General features: G+C 54.1%; 2 protein-coding genes across 11 annotated transcripts; both read right to left on the bottom strand.

Annotated features, from left to right (window-relative positions):
• Positions 1-670: 670 nt before the first annotated feature.
• Gmppa (GDP-mannose pyrophosphorylase A) lies at positions 671-7,967 on the bottom strand. Of its 10 annotated transcripts, none has more exons than XM_048808594.1 (14): positions 7,879-7,967; positions 7,010-7,070; positions 6,814-6,911; positions 5,614-5,717; positions 5,175-5,361; positions 4,807-4,866; positions 3,468-3,598; positions 2,812-2,826; positions 2,349-2,483; positions 2,127-2,224; positions 1,924-1,970; positions 1,615-1,707; positions 1,275-1,443; positions 671-947 (listed from the first exon to the last, which is right to left on the bottom strand). In XM_048808594.1, the coding sequence occupies exons 2-14, from the start codon at positions 7,047-7,049 to the stop codon at positions 847-849; spliced, it is 1,278 nt and encodes a 425-aa protein (XP_048664551.1). In that variant the 5' UTR covers positions 7,050-7,070; positions 7,879-7,967; the 3' UTR covers positions 671-846. The 10 variants fall into 10 exon arrangements, with proteins under 10 accessions (XP_048664551.1, XP_048664552.1, XP_048664549.1 ...); XM_048808595.1 differs by having other exon boundaries at positions 7,010-7,064; positions 7,879-7,922; XM_048808592.1 differs by having other exon boundaries at positions 7,597-7,899.
• Positions 7,968-8,524: 557 nt separating this feature from the next.
• Spegnb (SPEG neighbor) lies at positions 8,525-10,659 on the bottom strand. The gene is made up of 4 exons (XM_048808600.1): positions 10,365-10,659; positions 9,714-10,021; positions 8,951-9,092; positions 8,525-8,757 (listed from the first exon to the last, which is right to left on the bottom strand). Exons 1-4 carry the CDS (start codon positions 10,484-10,486, stop codon positions 8,619-8,621), a joined length of 711 nt encoding a protein of 236 aa, XP_048664557.1. The 5' UTR covers positions 10,487-10,659; the 3' UTR covers positions 8,525-8,618.
• Between the last annotated feature and the right edge of the window lie 314 nt (positions 10,660-10,973).

Raw genomic sequence — 10,973 nt, 5'->3', positions numbered from 1 at the left:
ATGGGCAAACATGAGAGATGGTAGGGAGAGCAGGACTGAGACCTGCGAAGGGCAGGACCAGGCTGATGGGAAGTGGCCAGAACTCCTCCCAGAAAGGACACCTCCCCCTGCACTTCCAGAGAGAGCAGCATTGGCTCAGGCCTGCCCTGCCTGCCAGGGGAGTAGGAGACAGAGATACTGAGCTCCAGGCGGGGGCAAACCTTCCTACACCTCGCCAAAAGCCAGGCTGGGAGCAGATGGGGCTGGCAAAGCGGAAAAACAGGCCAGCACCGGGGCTGGGCAGGAGCTGAGGAGAGCGGGCTGCCAGGGGTGATCAGCCTCCAGGGCTGTGGCTCCCAGCTCTGGGGCCCAGCTGAAAGGCTCACAACCCCCCACCTCTGAATCTCACATTGGGAGTCCAGGCCAGGCCCAGTGAGGAGAAAGAGGCAGGAAGGTGGGCAAGCAGGGGCAAAGGTGGGGGCCAGCGGGCAGGGGAGCCTGGAGGGCCTTCCTCCAGAGCAGTGCAAGAGGCTGAGGCAGTGGGAGGGGGAGATTTACCAGGGCTCCAGATTCATTATTCATGAGCCCGCAGCAACGACTCCAATTTAAATGCTAATGTGGGGGGGCCTGACTCAGCTGCCCACCTTCTGCCCCCACCCCCAGCCCAGGCACAAGTGGAGTCCGTGCTGGCTTCAAGGTTCACTGGGGTTTATTTGGGAGTGGGGAGGGAGACCAAGCCACCCACACTGCCCCAGCAGGTGAAGATCCTGACAGGCTTCATCTGGTCCTTTCTGGATAGGAACTGGCCAAGCAGGCAGCAGCCTCCAGGAGAGCAGGAAGGAGTTGGGAGCCCCTCTGCAGCCCCTGTCAGAGGATGATCTGGTTGGTGAAACTGCGGCTCAATTCCTTGTGTGGCAGAACAATCGAGTTCAGGATAAGCACCTCGGCAGGGATCCGGACGCGGCAGCCTGCAGTAGAGATGAGGGCACCAAGGGGAAGTCATGGGAGAAGAGAAAGGGGCAGGTAGCTAGGGACCCAAGGCCATCTGGGAGGGATCCCTCCTTGCCCATCTGTGGTCCTGGCCTAATGCCCCCAGAAATTCACATAGGGCCTGGCACACAGCAGGCACTTGGTAAGTGTCTGCTAAAGGAAGCGTGCACGCATGTGCACACACGCACACACGCATGCACGCGCACACACACACACACACACACACACACAGGAACAAATATTCCCACAGACCTCTGGCATCATCTCTGGTGCTTCTCGAAGCCCCAGGGCCCAGTAAGTCATACCCAGGATGGTGATAGCAGGCAGCAGCTTGCCATCTTTGAAGAGGCTCTCGCTGTCCATGCGGGCTCGAGGGTCATTGGGATTGGGGTCATTGGGGGTCCCCTCCACACGAGCCCAGCGTCCGACAGTGCTCCCCCAGCCCACGATACTGTGCAGAATACATGTGTGCTCCTGCCAAACAGGATGGTGCGAGGTGAATGGGCTGGGAGGCAGGAACGGGAGGGTGTGAGAGGGTCCAGAGGCAGAGCCTGTGTGGCTCACCCTTCTCTACCTTGGGAGGCAAGCTGGGTCCACCCCTCAGCCTCCCGGGCACCACACACTGCTGTGGGACCTGGTACCTACCTGCAGCGTGGCTCCATGGAGGACAATGCTCTCTCGGAGCCGCACACCTTCACCCACAGTCACCCCCTTCCCGATGGAGACATTGGGGCCTAGCTGTGGAGAGAAGCACATACCATGGGTCCTGAAAGGACCTACAGGTGCCCAGGTCCAATCCCATCCTAGAACACAGAAGGTGGAAGCAACCTGCGCAAGGCCCACACTATGGGCTCGGCAGAGACCAGCACCCTGAGCTCTGGCATTCTCTGCACCCCACTCCTGAACCCAAACGGATAGCACCTTCCTCTCTCTGGGGCTGGGCCCACCACTCACCACAGCTGACGGGGCCACTTTAGCAGTGGGGTGGATGTAAACGTTTCCTAGAAGCAGAAGAGAGGACCTGGGTCCAAATACCCCAAACCTTATCTAGATGGGAAGGGGCAGGGATTGAGACTCACCTCTGGACCTGAGGTTAGGAGTGGAAGCAATGGGGGACGGGGATGGGCAAAGGTTAACAACTGGAGCTGGGTGGGTACCTCGGATTCTTGGACCCCCTGATGTGTGCTTGGCCAGACGTTCTGGGTGAGTGATCTGGTATCGGCCCAGATAGAGGCGAGAGGCATAGAGAGCTGAGCTAGACGCCACAGAGGGGAGAAGCTCAGGGGCCAGCAGGGTCACAACCCCAAAGTCTCAACACCCCCAACCACCTGGTTCCCCAACCTCCAGATCTGAGGCACAGACCCCCCTGCTTAGCATACCCAGCAGACTTGATCTGACTCCAGATGCCATCAGTGAGGTGCACATAGATCTGGCCTTGCCCAGCCAGGGCTGAGAACACATCCTGCTCCAGGCGGATGGTCCCTGCCCCAGGCCATGAACCTGGAGAATCCTCCCTGGCAGAGAAAGGATGTTGACATCAGGTCCCCAGCTGAGCCCAGAGGTGAGCCAATGTGTCTCTCCCAGAAGAAAATGGAGAGATTCCCATCACCTTTCCAAGCCCCTCTCAGTCCAGTGGGGTTCTCTCCAAAGTGTGCTCACATTCAGGCCGCTTTCTCACCCGCCCTGCATTGGCTGCTCTTGCAGGGGAGCCCCTGGCATAGACCCGCTTCCTATCTCTACCCCGCGTCCAGAAGGAATCCCCCAATTTTCACATCCTCCTCCCCGCGCACCCCTCCACTCACCCTCCCCTCACAGGATGGCATGAAACACAGGCAGACTCACCCCAGAGCAAGGCAGCTGGTGAGGGCAGAGACAGTCACAGAGAGAGGGAAAAAGAGATGGTAGATGCCAGCTCAGAGACAGAGAGGCCAGGAGAGATGGAGAGAAGCAGAGACACAGTGGGGTGAGAAATAGCTATGAGCAAATGATGTGAGATGGGGAGGTGGGCAGGGAGGAGAGGGTAAAGACAGGGAATCCTAGAAGGGAACAGCTTTTAGGCCAAGAAGGGGTACCCTGGGATTGGCAGGAAGGGCTGTGGGATACTACATCCCAAGGAGAGTCAGCCTGAGAATATGCGTGCACGCATGTGTGTGCTTATGTGCTTATGTGTGCACCTGCGTCTGTACTAGAGCACACCTGGGCCCAAGTGTGTTGCCGTTTGCTCTGAAAGGTGTCTCTGGGTCACTCAGGGCTTGAGAGAAATGGACCAGAAGGGGAGTGGGCAGGCAGTGACGGAGGAGGAACTGGGACGGATAAGGAAGAGGGACAGAATGAGGTTAGAAGGGGAGGGACATGGAGGGAGGTTTGGCTGGAGATGACAAGTAGGAAAGGGAGAAGGGAAGAAGAGGGTGAGCAGGTTGAGATGGAGCCTGAGAGCCTGGCATGTGCCAGGGGTCTGTGACTGGGGTACTTGGGGTTACAGGGCGATGGGGCCTCACAGTTGCCCATCCTGCTGATTACGCTGGAAGACGTCCCGAAGAGGTTTCAGGGCTTCCGGAGAAAAGAGATAGATGCCGCAGTTGATGATGTCACTAATAAATGTGCTGGGTTTCTCCACATAGTGCAGGACCTAAGGACAGTGAGGGCTGGGTTTGGTAGTAGAGAGGACCACTGCCCAGCATGATCCCCTAAGACCCTCTCATTTGCAGGCCCTCCCTGCTGCTGCCAGGGTGGACTTGCTAACATGCAGCATGCATCTTGCTCTCACCTGACTTTACACCCTGAGATGACTGTCCTTCACCTTCACCTTCAAGATAAATCTGAACTGCAGGCCTTTCTCTCCTCCACCCTCCCCACCTCCTAGCACTCTGGGGCCAAAGCCCCAAGCCACTGCATGCCTGCCCTGGGATGTTCTTTCCATCTCTTCCTCTGAAAAAAACACCTTCAGAGACGCAGTTGACATTGTCAGTCCCTCCGTGAGTCCTCTCTTGCCAGTCCCAAAGTTAGTTATTCAGGCCTAGGCCCCAACCACACCTCACTGGTGGCACTGTGCCATTTCCAAAGGTTGTCTTGGATTCTGTCTTTCCCACTAGTCTGAGGGTTCTAGAGAGGCAGAGACTGTGCCTTTTGGCTCTGTTTCTCTCATATCTAGCTGGTGCCTGGTGCAAAACGAGGTATGCATGCCATGAGTGTGTGTTCATATATATGTTTTACATTAAAACAAGGTCAAGGGCTGGGGTTGTGGCTCAGTGGTAGAGTGCTTGCCTAGCATGTGTGAAGCACTGGGTTGGATTCTCAGCACCATATTCAAATAAAATCAATGCCCACTGACAACTAAAAAAATAAAAAATAAGGTGAAATAAAAGGGCTGTTGAAAGTGAGGCTCAGGGCAGGGAGATTCACAAACAGGGCCACAGCCCTCTGCCTAGCTGACTACACTCTCACCTCCTTAGAGGAGGAGCCACCACAATGTTCCCTGCCTCTGCCTTTGCACATACCATTCCCTGTCTGCAATGACTTCTTGTTTCTTCCTTTATCTGGACAAATCTAACTCAGTGTACCTTGCTTCCCCCAGGAAGCCCTCCCTACCTCCCACCCAGGCAAGGCTCAGTAGGGCCCCTTTTTGTGCTCCATAGCACCCTGTACATACATTGATTTCAGCACACACCCATGGGAAATAACTGTTACCCCTTCCCCCTAGCCAGCCTCTCCAAAAGCGATACAAGATGATTAATCAAGGGACTGCCCCTTGTTTGAAAAGACTGGGGCCTCCCCATAGTGTTCTACTGTCCTCTGAGTCACGAGTAGATGCCCACCCAGCACCCTCTCTGCTCTCACCTCATGTGTCTGTGGATTCTCAACGATGCAGCCATAGTTGAGGGACTGTGTTCTGTTAGCCTGAAAGATAAACACATCCGAGATAGTGACCTGCTGCTTCAGGGGGGCCAGGGCTGTTTTCTTATTCTTTCTTTCCTTCACCTACAGCACCTGGCACGCAGCTCTACCACTGACAGGCCTTCAGCAGGGTGAGTGCTGACAGCTCCCCCCACCTCCCTGCTTCTGAGCAGCCAAAGGGCTCAGGGTCACCAGTGATACCTTCGTTACAGCTGGGACAAGTATACCTCCCTCCCAACACACATTCCTATTCCAACTGTTGGGGCTGCCCCTGCTTCCCCAACATCCTCTGGCCCTACCAGCTCCCTTACCGTAGTGCCAAGGAGTAAGAAAGGGTGGCGCTCGCATCTGTGAGCATCCAACATAGCACTCAAGGGGAAGTCAGAGCAGACGTCAGCATTGAGCACGAAGAATGCTTCAGGGCCTCCAGCTAGGATCTGGTCCCGAAAATGGTAGAGACCACCTCCTGTGCCCAGGGGGGCAAATTCCTGAAGGTACCTATTCCCAGGGACCCCAAAGCCAGCTCAGTGATATCTGATAAGACACACAGCATGAGCCAGGAAAGCTAATCTCCTAACCCCAGCCCCTGGGAGTACTCCTACCCACAGAGAAACTCCATATATCTAGGGAGTCGGAGGTGTCCAAATAAGAATCCTTCTAGCATGTGATGGTGAACTCTGGCAAATACTAACTCAACCCACTCTTATGAACTCAGAGGCCTAGAATATCCCCTTCTGCATGTACAAACACCTGATTGGAAGGTTGAACTCCTGCTGAGCAGCTTCTAGGAACTGGGTAAGGGCCTCATCAGGCTGGTAGAAGCCAATAAGCAGAATCTCCTGCATTCCAGGGACCTGAGGATAAGGCAAGAGGATGGGAGAGAAAATAGCTAATAGGAGGGAATGCTGGGAAAATCCCTGGTGCTGGCCTAGAAGTCCAGAGACCAGTTTCAGCTGGGAGCCCACTCTTGTCTTCTCCCCTGCACAATGAGGGAGTTAGAGGAAATCTCAGTTCAGATCTCTCCTTTACATTCCCTCACACACCTGAAATGGACTCATTCTTGGAAAGATTTTGCCTGCCAAGCTAATGAAAAGGATAATCCACTCACCCCACCGCCCTTTTTTCTTAACTGTCAGTCTAAACTTGACATCAGCATGAGTAAGGGTACCATTAATCAAGGATCAGCATTGAACTAGGCACCTTATAGCTTTGCCATCCCACAACAAAGTCGAGTCTCTATTTTACAGATAAGGAAACTAAAGCTCAGACAGGGTACCAAGCTTGATTGCTCCAGGTCAGTCTCACAGCAGAGCCAGATTTCACCCAAAACCTCGCCTATATCAATACTAAAATAAAGAAATGAGCTCTGTGGTGAGCAAGGCAATGAATTCTGTGCTTTGTCTTCATTAAGGATCCCCATGTGGGTTGGGGATATAGCTCAGTTGGTAGATGCTTCCCTCGCTCATGCACAGGCCCTGGGTTCAATTCCCAGTACCACAAAAAAAAAAAAAAAAAAAAAAAAATCNCTTTAGAGACCAAGGTTAAGAGCATGGATTATGGAGCCAAACAGACCCATGTTCAAGTTCCAGACCTGCTGATTACGGACTTCTCTGAACTTCAGTTTCCTTGTCTTTAAAAAAGCAAAAAGGATAAGGACAGAAAAAAAAAAAAAAAAAAAAGATCTCCATGCTATGACTTTAAATTGTCCTTAAGATCCCTGTCTGATCTCATATTCCAAACTTTAAAAATAGGTGTGAAATCTGAGCAGGAAGAGACCAGATGAGAGACTAGAATAGGGAAAAACAGCGCAGCTACGCTGTACAACTTGAGACTTAAGGGGACACCTTTCACATTTTTCCCCAGTAGGAAAAAACTATTGTTGGGAAAGGGGGAAATATAGCATGAAGGAGATCAGCAGGAAGTTTAGTGGGAGAGGGGAGCCTAGATTACCTGGGCACAGGCTTCAATATGGTGTTGGATCATAGGGACCCCAGCCACAGGAAACAATGGTTTGGGCACCTCAAAAGACAAAGGCCTGAAGCGAGTTCCTGGGAGAGGAGAGAGAACATTTCAGCCTCCTGCCCCCCTCTGCCCACTAACCACTGGAGCCCAACACCCCCCTCCCCACAGTCCCCTGGCTCCTCACCCTTTTGAGGGCCTCCAATCAGGATGACAGCTTTCAGCATGATGGTGAGTGCTACCTAAATCTCAAACCCCAACAGACAAATCAGGTCCCTTTCTCACACCCCAAGTAAACCCAAAACCTTCAATAGCAACACTTAGCTCCCTCCCAAGATGTAAATCAAAGTTCAGTGTAGTCCATTCCTGGATACAACATCTCATAAATGCCACCTAGATTCCAGGTGGCCTTGAAACCTCACAATGATTCCTCACAAATTCTGAAATCCATACCTCACAACCTTATCTCTAAAAGATTTCCCTTTGGCTATAAACAAAATTGTGCAAACTCAGAAACTCAGCAGATTTCCTTCTCGAACCCAAATTTTAAAAAAACTGAAAACTCCATCCCAGTGATTCTCAAATTGTTGTATTCAGCCCTAAATCCCAACAGTGCACCGTGAATATTGAGCCACAAACCTTAAGTGGGCCTCGGGTATTTAACTTCAATCCTAAGCATGAATTCCAAGTATTGATCCAACACTGACCACATTTGACAAACCCCCAATCCAAGCAAAAAACCCCTAGATGCTGAACATGAATCCTAAAACTAACCTCTATATGCTGAATCCCAAATCAGCATCCCAAACCTGAACCTACTAGCCCCCGGAGTCCCAATACTGACGACTGGTGCCGGATCTCCGGATTTGGAGGAATGACTGTTGCCCTCTGAACCCCACAACAGACTATGTCCAATAACCCTAGCTTCTTGTAGCTAGGAGTTGTGAGACCAACATAGGCGCCGACCGCGGAGGGCGCGACAGGACCTCCAAGCTGGCGCTCGGCCTACTGCCCAGTCCCAACCCCTCGCACCACCCCTTCACCGGCTCCCTTTACCACTAGCTCCCTTTATTTCAGCTTTGTCGCCCGCTACTGCTTGCTCCTTCCGCGCACGTGTCTTCTCGCAACTCGCGAGAACTCCTTCGTAGGGCCTGCCGGGAATTGTAGTTCCGAAGATCCCTCCCCTTTCTAACTTTGTGAGACCTAAGGAAAGCGGTGTTAGAAGTAGGGGGCAGAGCCCAGGGATCGAGGGGCGGCCTAAATGAGAAGAAGGAGGGGACCTGAGAAGCAGAGGCTGGAACCTAAGATTGGGACCGGAGCTGTCCCGGAATGGACCCAGGGACTGCGGCCAAAGTGGAGAAGTAGAAAGTGGCGGAAAGTGGCACTGGAGACCACCGAGGGAACGACCAGTCAAGGGAGGGGCGGGCCAGAGCTCGAGCAGCCACGAGAGGGTGGGGCTTGAGCCAACCCATGATGAGAGGGCGGAGTCATAGCTCCACTGCCAGTCCCTCTGGGAAGTCCCACGGTGAGAGTAATTCTATTTCAGGTTTACTTTCGGTAAAATGAAGCATGGACTAATCACTCTCCAAACTTCCCTTTGACTCCAGCATTTTGTGACCTTGGCCTGTGGGCCTGGAATAAGTGTGGGGACAGGGGGCGGGGGAGAGAATGGCGACGCTGAAGAACCGAATAGACACGGGGGTCAGAGAGCAGCTTTATTAAGCAAGAAGAGGAGGGCTGACGGTCCCCACCCACCCCTAGGCTTGAAGCCAGGGCGAAAGGTTTGAGGGTCCCTTTCAGGCCACGTCCACGCGAGCGAAGCTCTGATCCATGCCCAGGCTGTTCTCCACGTACACTTCGTACTTGCCGCTGTCCTGAGGTGTGGCCCGGCGAATGGTCAGCGTCGTGGTAGTAGTACCGATCTCGAAGAACACCCTGGGGAAGGAGTGGGCAGAGGGAGGCGGGGCTGCGGGTCAGTTTACAGGAGTACTGGGTCCCGCTAATTAGCCAGCCCTGTTCTTTGCCTCCCAGTTCCTCTCCCTCAACCCTCTCCCAGCCAGTTTCTGGGCAGAGTTCCGCCAGATTCCAGCCCCAGGCCCGGCCCTTGTCCTCAGGTACTGGCCCTTGCCTGTCGTCCTCCTCGATGTCCTCCCCGTCCTTAGTCCAACCCACGTCTGGTGGAGGCTCTCCCATGATCTCCGCGGTCAGCGTTACCGTGGTGCCTTTGCGTGCTTTAGTGTTGTCCGGTCCCTTTTGAATCTTAGCGGGTACTAGAGGAAGGGGAGGGGAACGCGACCCCGTGAGGTGAGGTGGGACAGTGGCCTCACCTCTCAGCTAATATCCAGCTCTAAATACGAGGTGCATTAAAAAATTAATTAATTAAAAAACACGGTGCATTTAAACTCCCAGTGACATAGAACAAATCGTTAGTCTCTGGTTTCATCTCCTTAGCTGTTAAAGGGAACTTATCCCTGAACCTCCTACTTCAAGGGGCTGAAGAGAGATCAAAAGAGATACAGCGGGTGGAAATTTGGGAATGTTCACATATCTGCTGTGCTTAGAGGCAGATCTGAGTAGTGTAAATTGCCCTCGTTTGCGAGCCAGAAAACCCACTCTAACCTTGTTTATGTCTCTGCCTCGTCCTTTGACCCTGGGGCCTTGGAATCCTGTGATCAAAGCCCACAGCTGACTTCTCAGCCCGGGTGGGGCCAGATCCCGAGATAGGGAAAGATGTCCACTGCCAAAGCGGTGATGCGAACCAGGCTGATAAACTCGCCAGAACCCTACCCAGATTCTGCTAGGCCCAGCAATTACTGCGCGGGTCTGGACCCAGCTGTAGGCACCCTCGGGGTGGTGCTGTTTGCGCCCTGGCTTGCGCGGAGGTCGCGTACCTTCCACGAGGATGCGCGCCGAGTCTGAGCACTGGCCGAAAGGGTTGGTTACGTTGATGCTATATTGGCCCAAGTCTGCTAGTTCGCCGTCGCGCACCACCAGTGCCACAACGTCAGGGTCCTCGAAGACGTAGCGGTACTTGGGCCCGTCGCGCAGTTCCTTGCCATCCTTGCTCCAGCGGATGAATGGGTCAGGGAAAGCCGAAATGCGGCAAGTCAACTTGGCAGCGCTGCCCTCGATCAGCACCACGTCCTTCAGTGGCTCCAGCACCCGCGGCGGCCCCTTCTCGCGCAACTCCTTCCTGGACCTACCCCGCGGGCGCGGTCAGGACCCAGAGCTACCATGACATGGCTCCTGCCCTTCTCCAACCCAGTCCTCCCTCACACTGTCTCCTGCCCACCCCCTTGGCCCACCACATCCATGAACAGGGAAATGGGAGTGGATAGGAAGGGGCTGTCCCTGCACTGTTAACCCTAATAAAATGATCCCCTTTTGCCAGCCATCTGGCTGCAACTCAGTAACCTCCCTTCCTTAAATCCAGGGGCCCTGGTGATGTCCTCAAGGGCACACCCCTACCCCAATTCAGTAAGCTACAGCTTCCTTCCTGTTGAAGGCTCGAGGCGGGTACCCTTCACCTGTGGCCTCCTCACCTGTGGCCCCGGTAAGAGGCCTGGATGCGAATGGCAGCGCTCTGAACCTGAGGGTCGTTAATATCCAGGGTACATCCTGGAGGTGGGGCTGCTGGTTTTTTGGCAGGAGCTGCTTTGGACATCTGGTGAGTGGACAATGAACATGGGATCCGGATTGAGCCAGAAGCTCTTCAGCCCTTTTCCTGCCCAATCTAAACATCCTGGGGGATAGGAATATCTGAGGCTTCTCTGGGGAGTGAACTCACCCTGGAGGGGTTGACTTTGGGACTTCAGGCGACTGGCTGGTTGCAAGCGGCCCAGAGCCCTTCTGATGGCACAGTAAGGGTGCAGGCAGGTAATCAGCCCCAGGCCCTGGTTTTATACATCGCTCTCTTCCTTGCCTTGTTTGGGGTGATTGCCTCAAGCCCCCCCGGGACCCCAGCCCCCGCCCCTTGACCCAAGCAGGTTCCTTATATAGCCTGAGGATGCCTGGGATGCTGGCTCAGCTGCTGGTACAGGCCCAGGAGGGGAAACTCGAGCGGCTCTGGGTACACTATATGTCAGCGCCTGGACAGCTGGACAACTGGATGCTGCCCCATCCCTTCCCAGGACTGGGGTATCCATCCCACT

The sequence above is a fragment of the Marmota marmota genome, unplaced genomic scaffold (assembly GCF_001458135.2).
Source record: "Marmota marmota marmota unplaced genomic scaffold, marMar, whole genome shotgun sequence".
In the NCBI taxonomy this organism is placed as follows: Eukaryota; Metazoa; Chordata; class Mammalia; order Rodentia; family Sciuridae; genus Marmota; species Marmota marmota.
This window is presented reverse-complemented; position numbering and strand designations above follow the sequence as displayed.

Coding starts and splice junctions, on each gene's coding strand:
- Spegnb (XM_048808600.1), bottom strand. CDS start 10,486: ATGTCCAAAGCAGCTCCTGCCAAAAAACCAGCAGCCCCACCTCCAGGA. Junction 10,022..10,364: donor GCCTCTTACCGGGGCCACAG/GTGAGGAGGCCA, acceptor CCCGCGGGGTAG/GTCCAGGAAGGAGTTGCGCG. Junction 8,758..8,950: donor GACATCGAGGAGGACGACAG/GCAAGGGCCAGT, acceptor CTCCTTCCCCAG/GGTGTTCTTCGAGATCGGTA.
- Gmppa (XM_048808594.1), bottom strand. CDS start 7,049: ATGCTGAAAGCTGTCATCCTGATTGGAGGCCCTCAAAAGG. Junction 2,225..2,348: donor AGTCAGATCAAGTCTGCTGG/GTATGCTAAGCA, acceptor TGTGGCGTCTAG/CTCAGCTCTCTATGCCTCTC. Junction 948..1,274: donor GCCTGCTATCACCATCCTGG/GTATGACTTACT, acceptor TCTCTACTGCAG/GCTGCCGCGTCCGGATCCCT.